General features: G+C 35.9%; 2 protein-coding genes across 5 annotated transcripts; both read right to left on the reverse strand.

Annotated features, from left to right (window-relative positions):
• Window positions 1-382: 382 nt before the first annotated feature.
• Window positions 383-6,202, reverse strand: LOC124406521 (carbohydrate sulfotransferase 4-like). The gene is made up of 6 exons (XM_046881957.1): window positions 6,167-6,202; window positions 2,515-2,660; window positions 2,181-2,416; window positions 1,473-1,671; window positions 1,222-1,401; window positions 383-763 (listed from the first exon to the last, which is right to left on the reverse strand). The coding sequence occupies exons 1-6, from the start codon at window positions 6,200-6,202 to the stop codon at window positions 442-444; spliced, it is 1,119 nt and encodes a 372-aa protein (XP_046737913.1). The 3' UTR covers window positions 383-441.
• Window positions 6,203-8,846: 2,644 nt separating this feature from the next.
• LOC124406895 (carbohydrate sulfotransferase 5-like) lies at window positions 8,847-20,156 on the reverse strand. Of its 4 annotated transcripts, XM_046882557.1 has the most exons (8): window positions 19,916-20,156; window positions 13,989-14,134; window positions 12,515-12,562; window positions 11,794-11,936; window positions 11,415-11,650; window positions 10,831-11,029; window positions 9,913-10,092; window positions 8,847-9,839 (listed from the first exon to the last, which is right to left on the reverse strand). In XM_046882557.1, the coding sequence occupies exons 2-8, from the start codon at window positions 14,124-14,126 to the stop codon at window positions 9,518-9,520; spliced, it is 1,266 nt and encodes a 421-aa protein (XP_046738513.1). In that variant the 5' UTR covers window positions 14,127-14,134; window positions 19,916-20,156; the 3' UTR covers window positions 8,847-9,517. The 4 variants fall into 4 exon arrangements, 3 of the variants coding, with proteins under 3 accessions (XP_046738513.1, XP_046738514.1, XP_046738515.1); XM_046882558.1 differs by lacking the exon at window positions 12,515-12,562; XM_046882559.1 differs by lacking the exons at window positions 12,515-12,562; window positions 13,989-14,134; window positions 19,916-20,156 and adding an exon at window positions 12,109-12,158.
• Between the last annotated feature and the right edge of the window lie 191 nt (window positions 20,157-20,347).

The following is a 20,347-nucleotide window of genomic DNA, read 5'->3' on the forward strand; positions in this document are numbered from 1 at the left end:
ATACTTCTGAACTTGATGTGTCTGGACTGCAGCTTTGGAATGCATCCTCAGAGCGACTTGAGACTGTGCGCTGAAGGACACTTTTACAAAAGTTTACAATGTTGTAAAATCATCTTCGTGGTGATCCATCAATTGTAGAGTAGATCAGAGGAACGATAGTGGACGTTTTATTAAATGACGGCCGGACTCGTAGCACTTATCTTGCAGTTCGAGTGACACAGCAACTTTTGCTGTGCATGGCGGTAACTGAAGACTTTTTTATTATGAAACTAAAATCAGGGCATAAGACCCTACACACAAAATGTAACGAAGCGATCAAAGATATACCGTATCTATATTGTTAAATGTAAATATAATTTTTGTATAGGGATAGCGTCTGAAGTATATTACAAATTCAGCTTTGAAAATCATTCTGATGTCCTCACAGACTTCGGAACTGTTTTACAAGTGCAGCACATAGTTTGTTACGGGATTGAATTCTCTTTGATGAGAAGCGTTCAACGCTGGAACGTAACCCCAGTGTTTCATTGCCATGAAGCAAGTACGTTGAATCTCTTCGACTTCTTCAAATTCTAGATTTGTTCTCCAGTGAAAGGGAGCCGTCTTCGAATTTCTGTATGTACTGTATACGTCACCGACGTTATGTTTCGTATGAGTATCCAAATACTTTTTGACGTTTGGGTGAAAATGGAGTCCATAAAACTTGAAAAGTTCTTCCACCTGCTTATGCGGCTCAACCGAGAGATCTTCGTATCGTATCACCCTATAAAAACCATATTTGTCATAACATTAGTCACGCATTGGTCATTCTAGATCGACTTGGTGTCAGTCATTTTTAATCGACTGGATTGTATTGTTTCAAACATGATTTATAATTGTGTATCGTGGCTTCTAAGCTTCACTAGAGAAATTTTTCAAAAAATTGTAGTACACAATATTGAATTTTCATATGTGAATTTGGAAAAGCTATGATGAACTAATACACCTTTATATATAATGTATCATATCTTTTCATTTCTGTTCCATGCTTTCAGGGGTACGAATTCAATTCGGGTGACTACTTTGAATCGTGATGTTTTACTGAAAAGTGTTTCTCATGTAATAAGTTTTATGATGATATTTAACAAAAATGTTGGAAGTGACTACGGGGGCATTTATAGATCATGGCTTCTCTGGTTTTCCGTAATAACGAAACGACAATAATTTTATCAAACCGTGTACCTGAATGTAGTGGGATATTTCTCTTGCAATTCCACCGCGGAGTTAAAATCCGATACCAAGTCCGCGCAAAGTAAACCTGGATCCATACAATCCGGATTCTTCGAACAAAATGAAGTATGTTTCCGCGACTGAAGAATCCCACGGGGATCCCTTACCAAAAGTACCAATCTTACACCCAATCTGGTAAACAATCGTGCGCACAAACTGTAGTAAAAATATTGGATGTAAGAATAATCGATTATTTTACTAACTTCTTATCAGCGAGAAGTTCTTTTGCAATGTGCAATCTCAGGCGGGCTATTTTCATTGACTGAAATGGAAAAAGTTCGCACATTCCACTGAGAAATCTGGAATCGTAGCAGATGCTCTTGTGAGCTTGACATTGCGTCCACAGAGGCGAATTAAATCTAAAATTCCAATACTCAGTCTTCCCGTGTTCTATGTAGTGATCTGCAAAAATCGGACAGTTACAAGACTTCGTGATACATGACATACCGTCTTTGAGTATGAAAGAATTGCAGGTGAAATTTCTCATCCGTTGAGTGAATTATATGCACTGCAAAAAGTGTCAGAGCTTGTTTTCGACTATGAATTTTCCGCAGATAAGGAAGGTGACGGGAGTCGTTACAAATTTGTTGGTTGCTACTTGATATACCTTGAAGGTACGTCACTTTGTTACAGAAAATCGCAACATCATAAAACAGACATAAATTGCCTTGCAAGGCATTAGATCGTTAAAAAATGGATCCAAATTTATTCTACAGTTTCGGAACCTTTACGAAAGAAACAAATAAACGAACGGGTGACATAAGGTTTTGACAACCATCCATGCTGGTCAATCTTGCCAACGTCATCAGCCATTACTATTCGGAAAAATTGTGGTCAAAGAAGTGAAGTTGATATAGCAATTGAGATGTATTTCGATGGTTCTGGAAAAATAATTTCACGGCTTGCATTACCCAAATCGACATATTCGCAGTTTAGTAGTCGCTTTAGATTTTTCAAGGCCTGACTAGTCAGTGGTGGATCTGTAATTCGAATGGTGCCAAAGTCCAAAAGTGGTTCACAGTGATAAAAGACCGCCGGATGTGCTGCGACAATATCGCCTAGAAATGTACTTCCACTACGAACGCGTGCGACAATGACACTTCTGATCGGGTTTCCACTTTCCTTCATCAATAAGTCTTTCAGCTCGCTGCAGTATAATATTAATTTTTATATACAAATGGTAACGCTATGGATTGCTGCGGCATTAGAGGGCTTGAAAATACAGTGAAAAATCAGTTTTCTCACGTGGCATTTCTACTTTTATCTCTTCCGTTCGGAAATTGGTAATCGCTCATCTCATTGCGAATTATTCGGCGTTGTAGATCAAGGACCTGCTGTATTTCGCTTGAAGTAGTACTTGAATTATCAGCTTTCTCGATTTCATCTACCTTCTGCAATTAAAAGAAAATACATGTATATTAACGAGTCGAAAAATAAAAAGCAAAACGATTTCATCACGTGCGTGAGTATCTACATAGTTTTTAATTGATCAGTGTTAGTTGCTAACACATTTAGACTTTGATTTCTAACAGATCTGCTCTCCTGATTTCGGAAAGAAAACAATATAATATAATATATAAAACATTCGTTTTATTTAATACTAAATCAGGTACAGTTCCGGAAACAAAGTGTTGAAATTTATGTTTACCATTCAACATTCTACATATATTTTTGTTACCAGGTATTCACGGCTTATAATTTTTGTCATTTGAGTAGGGCCACGATGATTATTCAATTTGTTTGTAGCTGATCAACTACAGCAAGAATGTTTGTTAATTATAAATTTCAAACATGATAGTACTCCTCAAGACCAGCTTGGAAAGCTAATGGCCAAGGTGATAATTGACGATACCACGAGTACCCCACATTATTTTCAGTCGTCATTAAATCGGTATAATTAATGAGATAATCTTCAGGTTAATGTGGCTTGAAAGAAAAGTTCATCGAAGTATCTTTTTTCTGTACGCAGGGCAACATTACTAATAATTTTAACTAAACAACCACTTCGGTTGTACTATTATTCGTAAGATTTAGAAAAATTTGTATTATACTCTCTGTTGGCAAGATCTATATACCTGTACTTTATTTATACATATGTTGTTGAATGTTAATTAGGAATGACTGAAATAATACAGGCTCCTGATACAGCCACTTTAATCTTCGAATCTGCAGTGTATCTTTCAATTTAAATTCAAATATTGAAAGCCGTTCAAGAGTCGGTAGTTGATTTCAATTTTTTGAAGTTGTATTTTCAGAAATTAATTTTCTCAAATCAGTCCGAATCGGCAATTCGTAAGTATACGCCCCTGTATCGCAATTCTTCGCTTAAAATTGAGTCAACTATCTGGCAAAGTCGGTGTTGAATTTGGGAATGAGGAATCATTAAACTCACTTTCCAAAATCTTTGCAGAGACATTTGTTGATCAAAATCTGTTAATGGTCTTCCATTCCTTTGGACGAAGAAGAAAAAAAATGCGCAACACAGAAAAACGGAACCGAGTAGTCGATAAAAATTAACTCTCTTCGACATGTTGATACGGATACTGTAAATTGAATGTCTGGGCACAATTAAACTCAGAACATTTGCAATCTGAAAATCCTTTTATTCTATAGCCCTTTAGAAAATTTGTACAAATTATGTCTCGGATTACGTCAGCTACCGATCTGCCACAAGCTGTGTCCTTTTATATCTGCACTTTCAATCCACAAATTCGTTAACTTTATGCATTCACTCGCATTACTTGAAGGAATTGGAACGAGACTGGGTATGACCAGAATGCAAGCGAATTTTACTTAAAACTGAACACGTCAACTTATAAACTGACATAAGTGGTATAATTGTGGAGGGAGTGAAGCGACTGCACCTAACGAGGTGACATCTGCATATAACCCACGAGTTTTGGGATGTAACATAATATAATAACGAAATAATATGTATAATGTAACAATGCTCTATTATTTACATATCTACTTAAAAAATCTTAATTGTTTTTTCAATAAGTGTAAGACGTCGTTCTTATGCTGGTAAACGAGTACAATCGTTTGGATGATATTCATTGTAAAAATAATCAAATCATTTCAACTGTCGGGACCAGGAGCACTGAATGAATGCTGCTTCGACTTCATCGCATAATATGGCAGAGTATTATATTATACTTCTATAACTTCTAGCGAGTATTTAATTAAAAAAAAACAGCATTTGTGGGTTCGTTGTAAGGTGTTGTATGTTCGTCTGAAGTAAATTGGGGAGAAAAAAGAATTAAAAAAAAAAAAAAAAAAAAAAAAAAATTAGCTTTCACAGACCGAGTCTTGAACACGGGACGCACGGATGGTACGCCAGGATGCGCGATGCACGGCTACGTGCTTCGAAGTTTCATGATTGAAGTTTAAGTCATATAACCAGTTGCAAAACTTTCTACCCACAATATCTCGGAAACGGCTGCGTATCTGAGCTAAAGCCTTTACAGTTTACTTAATACTAGTCTCTACTACCACCCTACCAAGTTACATCCCAAAACTCGTGGGGCAAATGCTGGTGTCTCCTCGTAAGCTATTGTCAACGAAAATAATAGTTAACCCTAATTATTACTAACAACATGTACTGCCACTACTACTATTCGCGTGAAATGATAAGCTATCATTGAACTCATTGTTAGCATTTGTATGAGCGATTGCTTCGAATTATTTTACTCAAAAGCTTCTATTCCCTTTATGACTCGGAGAAGAAGAGGGGAGCTTCCCAGACAGCACCAAGTTGTTTGCAAGATGTAGAAAAGGTGACAGATTTTCCGCAAAGTCATCTCTTAGTCATAGTGTAAAATGGACATTTCGTGAAATTTCGAAAAAAAAAATTAATCACCGTTGCATTAACACGGGAAGTGCACTCATCTTCGCCACCGTTTTAAACGACTCTGAAGAAGAATTTCAAAATTCGGAAAATTCCACGGCACAGATTACTTTTTCACCTTAATATGCTTCCAGAGCAACTTCGATATCTTTATAAATAACGGAGAAATCTTGTATCGCGTGAACGTCTGCAAGAGCTTGCTGCGCCGGGAGTAGGCAACGTCCTTGATAAATAATTCTAAAATTGAAATGAGTTTTTAAAACAAGCTGAGAACCATTACATTGCAGTCGAGTCGGAAATATATCATTTTGACGCAGTTGTGAAAAGACTTATTAATTGGCTTTCAGAAGGCAAATAGTAAATGGGGTTACGTATGCTTATCACCATGCGTCATACGCGGCTGTACATACATGAATTAACGATACGAGGCCCACCTACTGATTCGAACTGTCATAACGAATGTTTAATGACCTAAAAAGTCATTCATATAGCCGTAATAATTTTTGAAATAGAACTTATCTTTGTTCTGGAAAAGTAAATATGTACTACAGCGTCTACAGCCCTAAATTTCGATTAACGTTGGAGGAATCGGTCCAGAATCCCCGAATACGTGACGTAGGCAGGGAAACATAAAGTCCTACATGGTATAATTCCAGTATTAACCAATTTTAAATTTCTCGAAACAATGCAACCACACTTTTATGCTTTAAGGACCATCCCCTGACCCACCTGGGTAACATCCTTAACGGGCCCCTCGAATTTGAAGCACCGGCAACACGAGAAGGTGCCCACCGCAGCTATACATACTTCATACCTCCATGGAACCATTGGAACCTACTCACTGATAATGAAATATATAATTACATTAACTAGAACAAGCCCCAAGGTCGTGGGGTTGGCACAGAAAGAGGTTGGTCAAAGGTAAAGGTGATCGAGTCGCGTTACATTTTCAAAGGCGGTACATTACATAGAGCGAGTGAGAGAGGTTGGAAACTTTTCTTGCTTGTCTCTCAGCTGTACTTGATCTGTCTGGCACTCATCGGTACTTACATTCTGAAAGACACCTTTCAGACAACATTTCGTCATTTCCGCAATACAAGACAAATCTGTAGACAGACATCCTTAAGTCCATTATGATTAGTCGTCGCCTATTTTTATATGTGCTTGCAATTGCCTGCTACAACGAAATCTTTCCCATCTTGATTTTCCTATTGCGAAATCCTCCCTGGATGATAGACTTGACATTCAAATCGCTTGCATATGCAAGGAGTTCAACGCTTATTCAATAGAGGAGTTAAAAACTGAGTAATCGCAAAATACAATAAATTTTTTACAGGCTTATCTAGAACGTGAGGATATGAATATTGCATGCGTAACGATCGATGAATAAATTCACATATACTTTCAAATGTATATATTTAATTGTCTATAGATGGCAAATACAAGTTGTGCTTTAAAATTTTGTACAATCGACATGATGGTGATGATATTTAATTGTTGAGCATATCATATACGAAAGATACTGCACATTTGTTATTGAAAATCATGACTGAACTCGCATCACTTATTCTGCACTTTGACTGATACAGTTAATTATTTTTGCGGTGCATTGCAGTACACATTGCAGTCCACAATTTTAACGGTTCAACAATCAATATAAACGTCATGTCACAATTACTTGTATAACATTCTGCCACTACCTGCAAATATCACTCGTCGCAACGAATTTACCACTAACTTTGGTATAATATTTTTTAATTTTTTCTTTTTCCTTTTATGTATTGTGATCGTGAATCGCCAAACTACATGACCAGAGGAAAATACATTTTCACGTGTGATGCCGCTAGGTTTACAAATTGACGATGTAACATTACTGCGTAAATTATAATAAATAACTAGATGTCAGCCTCCACATGACTTAGGCGAACTTTATTACAAACAATAAGTTCGTATCCTGTATACACGTCAGAAGTACGTAACATAATATTCTAGGTGAACAGACGCACACATTTATCGTAAAATATTTCTCTAAAGAAAACAAAAATCAAATATATATATCAAGATGACGTGTAATACTTTCTAATAATAGTGAATGTGCGAATATAATGATTAAAATGACATAAAACATATCGTTTCATGCTAAAGGAAAGTCGCAAAGCTCTGAATATCGGTTGGTGATATTGTGTATAGCCGATAAGCCATATACACGGTCAAAGTATAAATGCAATTTGTCACGGAATTCAGTCCGTCAATATTTATAACTTACAATTTTTATAGGCTGACGCAAAACGGGGCCACTCCAATATTACTTTGCACATTACTAGATCTTGAAATTCCTATTCCCGTTTCTCAGCAATTGCAGATTAGGCCACTCGTAATAAATCACCAAAAAATATTCAGTGCATGGATGAAAGATGGTAACTAAACTATATCAACAATTGGCAATACCCTAAATTATAGGTAATATATCTAAACACGTTTTTTATAAAGTTTTCGTCATGTCAACGATTGCGTGTGATTAGTTTATTATAGTCTTAATCGTATTCCCGTGTTACGAAGGGAATGTGTTAATCTGTGCTCGCCGCGGATTAGCGATCACCATTTCACTCCGAAAAATTTCCACCGAAAAACCTCAAGACACCATACACTTGTTACATTAGGATAGGTACTCGGATTAATTTGACAATAATAGATCATTAGGGTAGGCACTACGGTTACGACATTGAAGATATTTGGCTGTCTTCTGAATGATCGACAAGGAATTGTTGCATCCTCTGCGTTTTCGAAGTTTTTAAATACTACAAAATTACATTTAATGTTGGGTGATGCCTTAATTGAATTTATTCTACCGACGCAGGACTCTGTAAGCATTATAGAATAAGAGGAATGTTCGCGTGCTTCGTTACTTTTCTATCATGAAAATATTTATTTATTTTTTTTCTTTATTTATTTATTTATTTATTTTTGATCACTCGTTCATTTTAAGTGTTAGCAAGCTTTTCGTGTAACTTTCAGTTATATTCGTCAAATGACTTTCAATCATACTATATATGCCGTGCCAGTTATGCTAGTAAAATTTGAAATTTATTGTGCTTAATAAAGCTTTCATAACTGTGCCAAGTAATTATTTGGGGCTCAAACAAGAAATAATGAGGTCCGGAAAAATTTCTGTCACAATGATATGTTTTCCGTGTGTATAATCAAGGATTCTTCTCACGTCGAAGAAACGATGCATATCTATTTATTTGAATCAGTGCATTCAGTGCTTAATCGAAAATTGAGCGATACGGCATGAATGATTCCATGTGCCGAACGAGCAAGGAACAATTGAGTGATTTGTGTACCGTTTTGTGCACAATTCATCTTTGGGAAAATTAGATTAAATAAAACTATTGATAATAATAGACTTGTAAACACTTACAAAATAGATGAAATATCTAAAAATTCGCGAATTACACGACTTATGTATGAGGAAAATTGACTGTAATCACAGCTTGGTAAAATTAAATAATCTTAACTTAGGCTACGATATTCTGCAGTCCAGCTACATTGAATAATCGTTGAATTAATAGTTATACAATAATTTCGTGATCGTTGGGACATTGTGGATGTCCGAAATAAAGTAAATAAAACATCCTCGAAGAGCATCGAAAATTTCGGACTTGGTGCAACTGAAAATCCGATTCGTTATTCGTCATCAATAATTTGTCATATTTGTCTCATTCGTCGCGAGATCGCCTGATCTTTATCGCGTAAATTTGTGTCTTTTTGTGTGTGCTTGTTTGCCACGTGAGATCCATATTTTTTTCCTCCATAATGTATGAATAATACTGATAATAAACACTGGTAGCAAGGCTTGATACGCAAGGGCACTTTCAAAGCTTTTACGTAGTTTGACTTTGAGTTTTAATCTAACGGTGCAAAATTGTTCATGGAAAAAAGTAGATTCACATGTACAGGAAAAATAATCGCCCATAATACTGCTTATATAATAATATACCTATGATACGTATGATCCCAAAAGTAAAAGGTGAGTTACACATTGTTGAACCATGATTGAATAAAAATTACAAATTCATTTGACTGTATGTAAGTGTCATGATATTGTCATATTTTCTTTCATTGTTTTCCCACATCTTTTGTGTATTTTCTTTCTTTCTCTTTTTTAGTTATATCTTTACTTTTACCTTTGGAAAAATAAATCTTTGAGGTATCGTAATACGATAATGTACACGCATTACGAAACCACAAGGACGTGTGTACGGTAGTCAAATTTTGAATAATAAGAAATTGGTGCTATTAATAACTTTGACTAACCTGCTAAATCTGTAACTCTCGTTCGAGATGTACATTCAATTTGAAATAACATTCTGATATTGCTACAGACTCCGACGCAGTGTGTCACAAACGTAGTACATAGTCTGTTATGGGATTGAATTCTCTTTGATGAGACGCGTTGATTGCTCGCACGTAACCCCAGTGTCTCATTGCCACAATACAATTTCGTTGAATTTCTTCGACTTCTTCAAATTCTAAATCCGCCCTCCAGTGAAAAGGTGCCGCTTTCGAATTTCTGTATGTACTGGACACACCGCCGACGTCATTTTTTGTATGAGTGTCTAAAAACCTTTTCACACTCGGGTGAAAGTCGAGGCCATAAAATTTAAAAAGTTCTTCCACGTGTTTATACGGCTCAACAGCCAGATCTTCGTACCGTATCACCCTGAAACCACCATCACTTTCATCGTTTGTAATACACCGAAAGCATTACGAAGTAATTTAAAAAAATTACTTACCTAAATGTGGAGGGATATTTCCTCTGCAATTCCACCGCGGCGTTGTAATCTGACACCATATCTGCACAGAGTAAACTTGGGTCTGAACAGTCCGGACTTTCTCGGCAAAAAGAACGATGTTTTCTCGACTGGAGAGTCCCACGGGGATCCCTTACCAAGAGAATCAATCTTACAGCTAATCTGAAAAACGGTTATCAGCAAAGATTATATTGGAAGCAATTCAAAGTGTTGAAAAATAATTGAAAGTCTTCATATCATTGCAATAGAGTGACGTTGAGGTTCAGATATTGTGATGATTAGTAAGTGTCTTGCTGCATACAATCCCAACGCAGTAAATGCCAAACTCACTTAAATTGACAACCGCAAAGAAAGAAATGTTTAGCAGAATAGACCAAAACGCATTCAACATGTTAACGAATAGTTCAAATTTTAAAACTGCCGCTAAACGGATGGTCGTATGACTCATAAAATATGATCTGTAACAAATCAGTAACTGATAATCAGTGCTAACCAATATTATATAAAAATATAGTATTATCTTGTACATTAGCGGACACAATTTAAGTAACGATACAAAGTTAAAGCTGGTAAAAACAGGAATTTAGTAACAGCTTTCGGAGATATAAGCACTCAAACTTGGAACTACTGTCACTCACAGTAACTACTATGAACTACACAACTAAGCAAATGGAAGTGGCTGTGGTGTATGTATCCATCACGTACTAATACAATTTCTGATGGTCAAATGATGACATTTATCAGGTCTGTTGGACAAGTTTCTGCTGTTTTGGCTTTCGCGCGAAAAAGATAGAAGTCATATCACAAAACTGATATTTTCTGAATCGCGAATGCAAATGATATTCTGCAAGAGCTGTTTTAGATATCGTTATCATGTCTTTGATTGAATATGTTACTAACTTTTCGTCAGCAAGAAGTTCTTGTGCAACACGTAATCTGAGTCGGACAAGCTTCATAGACTGGAATGGAAAAAGTTTACACATTCCGCTAAGGAATCTGTGATTATAACAGATTCTTCTGTGAGCTTGGCATTGCTTCCACAGTGGTGAGTTATGATTCAAAAGCCAAGAATGGCCCCTTCCAAATTGTATATAGTGATCTGAAATTACAGGATTAAAGCGATTAGTTGCAATATTATTCATGCTTGATACTATACTATATCGTCTTGGAGGGTATGGAAATTTCAAGTTCAATCTATCAGATTCAGAGGAAATATCATGTGAATGCAAAAATGCGACTGTATTATCATGAATATTAATGTTTTTTACAAACTACGAAGATGGAGGAAGTTGACAAGTTTTTTAAACCTGAAGCGTATTAAAGAGACATGCAATTGAAGTAGGGAAACGACTTGACATCGCGTAACATGTTAACTTATTAGACAATGGATGAGAATATGAGATACAAAACTGTCACTACAAGAGGTTGACTTACGTTTATTACAAGTATATGAATATTAAGAACAACAGCGAAGCATGCATTACCCAAATCTTCGTATTCGCAGTTCAGTAGCGCCTTAAGATTTGTCAAAGCTTGGCTGGCCAAGGGAGGACCTCGAATTTGAACAATATCAAAATCTAAAAGCGGTTCATAGTGATAGAAGACCCCGGGATGTGCGGTGAGAACATCGCCGAGAAACGTACTTCCACTACGCCATGTTGTAATAATGACACTTCTGATTGGGTTTCCATTTCTTTCCATCACCAAATCGTCAAGCTTTCTGCAATATATAACAATACGGATCTTTATTGAGACATGACAGAGTTGTGGAATTGCATGTATCGTTAAGAAGTTCAAAAATTGTTTTTCACACGTCGATATCTTACGTGGTGAGTTAGAGCAAGAAAGAGAGAATCGTCTTACTTGGCACTTTTGTTGTATCTGCCATTGGGATATTGGTAACCTATCATCTCGTCGCGAATCATTCTTCGTTGCAGATTAAGGACTTGGTGTATTTCGTTCAAGGTGGCAATCGAATTGTCAGGTTCCTTGACGACAGCTGAATTCTGTAATCGACAGGACATCGTATGTCTGTATATTGACCAGTCAAAATAGTCATGATCAAAACGCGTTATTTTGTATTCAATTCGTCAGTTCAAATTCCACACACGCATCACAAAAACGGTTCAATACAAACAGTACGAAAAATTGCAATCTCATTGCTTTATATGTATATACATACATAATATGTCACGTCAATGAGTATTGGCTGAAGATGATGACCAATTCTTTCAACTATTACTTTCATTCGCGCAACAACAGACCATAACTGAAATATTTTACAAAAACATCAGTTTTAAGGTAAGCGAAATATTCGATTAAACGTGCATATGAACGGGTTGGATATATGCTGGAAAGAATCGGATCTAGAAACGGACAACGATCGACGGGTAAAATCAGTTTACTGCATAAATTTCTTCAATTTAATTACTTCTGTGCTATAAGCTTAAGGCACACCAAAAAGAAACACAATATACATATATAGGAATCGTAGACTGAAAACGCACATGCACACTCACAATCAAGGTATATTATCACTTTCGGGAAAAAACATTCGATATAAAATATGTCGAAGGTGCCTTACCGATACTGGTTCCTCAAATTCATAGGGCTCTGGTGTTGTTTCAAAATCCTAAAGAAAAAGTGCACAAAACTATTGAATGATTCGAACGATAATACGTGCGTTTTTATTTTTCAAGTTAATGAATTTGAAGACACTAACGCGATAAGTTACTGGATTTTCGCTGATGTGTGTAATTAAAAACTCGAAAAAAGAAATCCCTACACTTGACCATAATAATTAAAGGAAGTGCGCATACGATGTTTCCGATTTCTGTATTACATACGCTATATATAGACGTTATATTATTTAATGTTGATTATTTTCTCATTGATTCCAAAATTTTTCCATCGCAGGCTGAATCATCAATCACTTCTACGTTTTTCGATCTAGTCGTACTTTACACATTTGGCTGGTTTCTTACTACATTTTGTCTTTCGGCCCACATACCCAACTACTTTTATACAAATTGAAATAAAACAAATATACTTTCATCTCAAATACTTTAGACTTTCCAATAATAATCTCGAAAAATCGCTTAACATTCTTATGTCCTTTGACATAAATATAAATATTTTCATTGGATTTGACAACGATTTTACGCAATATATAAGACTTTTAGACCGAGTTCATCACGTTGATACAAAATGAATAACTGTATCGATAAACATCGGGTAAAAATTAATTAAATTTAACATTATTATTATTATTATTGTTCAGTTTGCTCCGAGGCAATTGGTGATGAGCCTCTCTGCTAGATGGTTCTACTTTAAGTGGAACAACCCAATGTAGGATGAAGGACTGAAAAGGGTCGGTTCTTTTGTATCCGGTACTAGCTAATTGAAACCCGGATATGTAATTCAGGTTGAAATTACAGAAGCTTCTACACTTTGCTTTCAAGGCAACTACATAATTTTTATTATCGCATAAATATGATTAGAGTAATAACACTGATTTCCGATCTCTGATATCGATTAATTGGTCTGTATCCGCACAGTATTACAGATAAGTCACTAATAGTGCAGATGGAAGATTATAGAATTGTTCGACTTTGTTTTCCGGCACAAATTGATCAAATTAAATCATTATCACTAGGATGTTTCTTTTGAAATCATTTAATTCTGAATGGAAAAACATTTCGTCGAATTGCCAGTTTTGTAGCGAAATAATTAAATCTCGACGAAATGCTTCGAGGATCAAGTTCGTATCATTGAATGCGACTGAGTGGTAACAATTAAAAATAACGACATCTTCTCTAATAGTAAAATATTTAACTGGGGGTGGACGGAGGGGCTTTGAATTCCCAGAACGACCTTTAAAAATTGGGTGCAAGAAATGCGTCCCTCTACTAGGATTTTTTATTCTTGCTATTCACAAGTTCTTCAGGTATAAGCAGAAAAGAAATGTCGATTCTAAACGAAACACCCTAGTGAGCATACGGTTTATATCCCTGAGGCTTAATATTAGCCTTTAATTTCTATGTCAAGCACGAACTCACCTCCCAGGATCGTCCCACAGCTAATATCGGCTGTATTCGATGTTTCATTGGGCTGCCGTACCTTTGGTTGAAGAATAAAAATACCAAGCATAGAGATCCGAGGCCGACCAGCCCATAAAAGCTTGCGAGCTTAGACATCTCGATACCTGCACAGTAAGTTTATTCGTAAACCGTGGATTACGAGCGAAGATAGGCGAGGCTGTAATAGAAATCACAACGAACAACTACCCACACATCAACTAATAATAACAACTACTGGGTGAACAATTTTATTTATTTCAACATCAAACCAGACAAATAAAACCGATTAATGATATTGAGTGTGATTTGAATAAATAATGAAACAATTCGGAAGAGTTTTTTCAGTAAATACAGCTTACTGATTACGCTAAAGCTTTTTTCACAAACCGGCTCAGATTTTTCATTATTATATCACATGTGGGAAAAATATTGAAGATTGAAAATGCTTTATACGAACGTACCTAAACCTAGACTAACTCGACTTGTTGCAGTGCTCGCGATCCGAGTTATTAATTATTAGCAAATCTAGAACGGCTTTTTCCAGCGTTATAACGCTGTGTCGAGATGGCAGTCCGATAATTCGAGAACATAGCCTGCAGAGCTAAGAGAGAAGGGGTATCCACCATGCTATGGGGAAATATCTTACACACACACAAAATCACAGGAAGTTGAATCAAAATACGGAAAATTAAATTATTGTTATCTCCATATAACCGTTCGTCAGATTTTATACCGGAGCACAGGTGTATATCTGCAGCAGACAAGAATTATTTATCACCTTCCGATTGTTACTATGACAATGAATTCTCTGCGCGTGATTGATGAATTCATGCGAAGTAATAAAATATTCATGTATATTAATAGGTGTAAAAGCTGTCTTTGAAAGGAATCACGTTCAAATATTTCACATCATATTTGTATGTATTTGTTTTTTAATTCGAAGAACACGGGGGTAGTTCATTGTTCGATAATTATCATATATATGTAAACATATAGGTGAACCTGCGATTGGTGCCACCCTCGCTCAACATTATACCTACCTTCACGGTGGGCTGGGAAATTTTGCGACTTTTCAAGCACAATCCTCTCATGGAGTGAGAAAATGTGTTTATTAACTGTAAAAAAACATTCGATACTGACTGAACATTCATGTACACCACGTTGGAAAAATATATATTGTGCAGACCAAACATCAAAACACGAAGTAGCAAACCCAGATCACGTAGAAATCTGCACCTATTTATGGACACCTTATATATTAGTTAACTCGACGTGCACAGCATATTTGCACCGTGTATAATAACACTTGTGAATGTACGCGCATATGTATAGGTGTGTATAATTTTTTACGGTGTAAAGTTGGAAGAGTAGAAATTTTTAGAGGAAAAATCGATCGCGGTTGTATTATCGATTTTTTCGCGTATCCTAATCTAACAATAATAATATTATTATGCTTGTTGATCTCGCTATACGCCAGCCTCCGCTCAACTTCCTGCTCCAGGAAGTACAGGAAATGAAAATCCTTCCAATAGCTGTAACGAACAATGCTAAAATTGTAGTCACGTAACCGGGGTCTGAATTTATTACTTATTCGTCAACTTCCGATACTTCTGAATCTGTCTTACCAAAAGTTACGTTGGCGTGCAATAGTGATCAACGATTATAAGACGCAATTATGATTCCAATGGTACTGAAGATCAAAAATTGTCAAATTCATCTAAAATTGGCCTGAATTGGAGGGAAAAATTTTCACTTGATATCCAATGATTTTATCAATTTTGTCAAAAGCCATTATCATTCATTGAACATTCTCTTCAGGCGAAACTGCCGACCTGGTGTTGGATACCTGTTATATCGATGAGCTGGTGAGAGCGCATTGTGAAAAAAAATTTAAGCACGTAATTTTAGTTAGTCGACACGTCATGGTCTTCCCCGGGTCGGCCAAGTGAAAGGGTGCTTGAAGCCCACTTTCAGCCCCTTAAGGGAAGGACGGCGAAGGGGACATACTTTTGAGAGGATTGGTATAACTACCGAGGGAAATTTTTGTGGTGGCAGTATTATTACGATGTTATTATACCTATTATACGTCAAAGGTTCGTTGTTCTTTGATAAGTTATTGTTCAAGGTTATTGGACATTTGAATCACTAATACCTAGAATTTTGTTCCCTTAAGATCATGGGTTCAAAAACGAATCGACGTGGAAAGTTCCGGAGAGGAAATATGAACGTAAACAGAGAGCTCTTTAGACGATATATGGTTATCTGCTTTTTCTCAAGTCTCACGCTGCTTTTGCGACTCAAGCGTCGAAACCTGAAGCCCTTGGGCCCCTCAAGGCGCCAGTGGGTCCGAACAGTCTTTATAGTTTTTCAGCGGTATTAGAGAAGTAAAGACGATCCTTCCTCGTAAATTAAAAATAAAATTCTGGGCTGCCGCATACAGGATCGTTATTAAACAATTGCTAAATACAAGCAGAATGTATGCCAAAAAACCCGACAATACCGAAGTAAAATAATATGTATTTTGCCAATCGGTGGGTATACAAATCCCGCAATATTCCCGTGTATCCTGGTTTACCGTCACCCTGTAAACAGCGGGGTGCGATTATACCTGAATGTAGCCAATATGCACACCAGATGTGCCCTGCCATAAATTGAAATCCCAATGACAATGACAATTCTTTCACAGCCTTCCCAACCGCTGACGATATCTGAAGTGGAACGAATAATCTAGGACCTACACTTATTTTTAGAATGGAAAATGATGAGTTGTCAAAAAACTACTCAGCATTGTGTAAGTGTGAGGAAACAGGTTACACTTACGATCAGCCGTACTTCACGAGAAGCAAGTGTAAATTACCAAAAATTTTATCTTAAATAAATTATATTATAAATAAACACTGGGAATATACTGTTAGAAAGCAAATATACTTCCTAAAATTGTTTATCTTAACGTGTAGAAATAAATTTACACATAATTGTTTGCGCAGCGAGGGAGAAACAAAAACTTCATCTCCACGAATAACTAATACATCGTACGTTATACTATACCTGAGATTTAATAATAACTCGATTCGTATCTAATATTTGTTCGACGGTAAAAAATACTCGAAAAGGTGCTTTTGTAGTGGGTTTCATGTCGGGTGACAGGAACACTTTTAGAAAATGTCTATTTGTTATATGTTACTTTTTTTAAATCATAAATCAGTATTGATCTTCCTAGAAGCAGTGAAGTAAATCAAATTTCGGATCCAACGTACCCAGTAAGTTCTTCGCATTTCGACAAGCAAATGTCATAATTTGATCAACGTAACGATAAGTAATAGAATTTTATTATTATTGTAACGACTGACGATAATAGAGAAAAGAGAACCGATTTACCGTTAACTAACGAAACAATAGCAGTTGAAAATAGACGGGGCTCGGCATAAATCCGCCTCGTCTTATCAGGGCTCGATTCGAAACGGCCAAATGCTATTGCCATAACAGTCGACAAAGGAAATATTGAATTACAGTCCCCGGTTCATAAGATTAACGAGCATGAGCTACGCGCTTGAAATGCACCGATGTATCGCAACTATAACCACATCCGTGTAATTTGATTTTATAGCCGCTACAATTTGTGTATATAGTTCGGTTGCAAGCATATTGTACGTACACCCGCCTTGAGTTAGGTATTGATTTAGATCTATATACAATACTATATGTATTGTGGTGCAGTATAAACTGCGGATGTGCCGCGAGACAAAACGCATGCGGCTCTAATCGATAATATGTCCGGTGAACTGGAAAAAATTTTATAAATTCAAATTTTCAAACGTACTAACGAGTCAAAACTTTTCCAAAATCACACCACTTCGAATCGAAATAGTTGAAACTTTGAATTGATCAAATTTTTCTTATATCTGCAGTCTAGTACCCGCTCTGAATAGCGCGAAATTATTTGGATCCATTTTACTGAGTGAAAATTCAAATTTAACTCCGATTTCAAACGAATAGATACCATTTGTTAATGTTATTTAATATTAATCCCTAATTATAGAAGCCGACAGTTCGATTTTCTGCTCATATTTTTTTAACGAATAACCGTAGGTGTAAAGCAAAAATTTACCAGCCGGATCTCGTTACATCGTAATCTAGCAGCTGAATTTTTTATCAAAGAATATTACAATGGTTCATTAGAAATGTTAATTAATGGAATATAGAACTGAATAATTCATTGGGTTTCGTCTTGCTCGCTAGATTTCATCGTACTACGAGTATATGTTACAGTAGAACGTTTGAGGAAGTGAGACTTCGTAATATTTTTTACACTATGGAACTTTACAGAAAGTGTTATCGTTTTCAATTTCGCCATTAATTTAAAGCTTTCGCATCACAGGTTCAATTCCAAAACATATCTGCTGTAGGTAGTGTGTTGGATTGTTTAAAAAAAAGTCAAAATGACGAGCATTCAGGGTTTACTAAGTTGTGATGCAATCACTTATACATGTGCTTGGACATTCATGAAAATTACAAGAACAATTTGTAAAGGATGGAAAAAATTCGGAGATAAACCGGCGAAATTCTTACACAAGTTTTATACGAGAGCAGTACTGGATTCCAGAGAGGTAAAACTCCAGGCGAAACATGCAGGAAATATTCACGGATTCTTAAAATTATACACCATTCCGAAAAGATAATTGGACATGATATTCAAGCGAAAATTTTTCTACAACCAAAGTCGTTGAAATCGTCTCGTGCTCTTATCACATGCCTATAAAGTAGATGCATAAAGTAAACTTAGGGAAATTAAGGTATGAAAGAAAAACGAGAGGTAGTCGTCTATTGCATATATCGGTTTATTTGTTAAAAGGTAAAAATTAACATGTAATGTTCTGTAGTACTGCTGCTATGAGAAATTGTTGAGTGTTTATTGACAAGGGTACGTATCGAATCGAGTGACAATTCTGTGAAACTATTTTATATACAGTTTAATCCTTTTCTTATGTAGTGTGTAATGTGATTTTACATTTGCCGAATGTTTGGGTACAGTATTGGATATTAAATGAATAGTTAACCAAATTGAAATGGGTCTTTCGCGAATAAAGTTGTATGAATTATCAATAGATTTTTAATAAGTTTCGATGTAAATTTAATTAAGAAATAGGTAGTACGGTGTTTGGCACAAAATTAATACTAATGTGTAAAATGCACATGCATGAATGCAGAATAATGGTGGTATAGTTATGAAGTAAAGAGTACACTGCGTGCAGCCAAATATGGTGATTCCCAAAAAGTCAAGTCAGATTGTTTTGGGAAGAAGTGTTTAAGAGTCGTGCTAATTGCGGCAATTGTTTCTCTGATATCCTTCAGCGTCTAATCCAACCTAGAAAAATTTGATTATGAATGAAAACTCAACACGATGCATAAAATAATATCGCATAAACTTGAGTGAACAAAAATACTTGTGGATAAAAAAATTATTCTATTTAAAAATGCTATTTAAGGTGTCTAGAAAATAACTTAAAATTAATTATATTCGCATTCAAAACACAAAGTATAGCATCTCAGTACCATTGTTTTAACTACTTTAAAGCAAGTAATAATTATATAAATCAATAATTTTATTCAGTAAGAATATATTTGAAAACAGCAATCGTCTAATGCAGCCTGAAATACAGCTCTGTTAAAATATTACAATGCTCTAAAATTAAACGTACATAAAAAAATATGCTCATTTACTTAGAAGCTTCAAAAGTTTATTACAGCGCGTATATACATACTAATACGACACCAACAAGAATAGTCATGGTAGAACGATAATTGAAGACGATTTAAACATCACTGGACGTAATTAATGGAATATTGGGTCGATTCTAGCATGCGCAACTTAACGCATTTGTTTTCATTTAATGTAAATTATGTACCTCAACGCAGCTCGTAGTCTTCCATTATGCATCGACACGGAATGTTATTTAGATATGTTTAATCGATTCCGTTAGTAAAAACATCTCTTCAGCCGTTTACTAGTGTTTTATATGCTTGGACAGATTCATATTCTCTCAGCAGTTGACAGTAATCAAAAAATACAAAACGTTACACAAATCCATGCACGAACTGACAGCAGTGCCATAGCCAACCATAACTGACCACACAATTTCCACTGATAATTTCTAACTTTTCGACATAAAGTAGGCAGAGTTCAGACGGCGCTCAACTAGCGATCAACACGGCCCGACAGAACAAGCCTCCTTGCGTCCGTCGGTAACTGGGATATAGGGTTTTTAAAACCAATTTGATGAAGATGTGCACCCTGCATGCTGATTCCCTAGTATCCAACCAATAGGAAGGCAGGAAAA

The sequence above is a fragment of the Diprion similis genome, chromosome 6, assembly GCF_021155765.1.
Source record: "Diprion similis isolate iyDipSimi1 chromosome 6, iyDipSimi1.1, whole genome shotgun sequence".
NCBI lineage: Eukaryota > Metazoa > Arthropoda > Insecta > Hymenoptera > Diprionidae > Diprion > Diprion similis.

Coding starts and splice junctions, on each gene's coding strand:
- LOC124406521 (XM_046881957.1), bottom strand. CDS start 6,202: ATGACGAAATGTTGTCTGAAAGGTGTCTTTCAGAAT. Junction 2,417..2,514: donor GATAAAAGTAGAAATGCCAC/GTGAGAAAACTG, acceptor ATTATACTGCAG/CGAGCTGAAAGACTTATTGA. Junction 1,402..1,472: donor GAACTTCTCGCTGATAAGAA/GTTAGTAAAATA, acceptor ATTGTTTACCAG/ATTGGGTGTAAGATTGGTAC.
- LOC124406895 (XM_046882557.1), bottom strand. CDS start 14,126: ATGTCTAAGCTCGCAAGCTTTTATGGGCTGGTCGGCCTCGGATCTCTA. Junction 11,651..11,793: donor AGATACAACAAAAGTGCCAA/GTAAGACGATTC, acceptor TATATATTGCAG/AAAGCTTGACGATTTGGTGA. Junction 11,030..11,414: donor CTGCGAATACGAAGATTTGG/GTAATGCATGCT, acceptor CTGTAATTTCAG/ATCACTATATACAATTTGGA.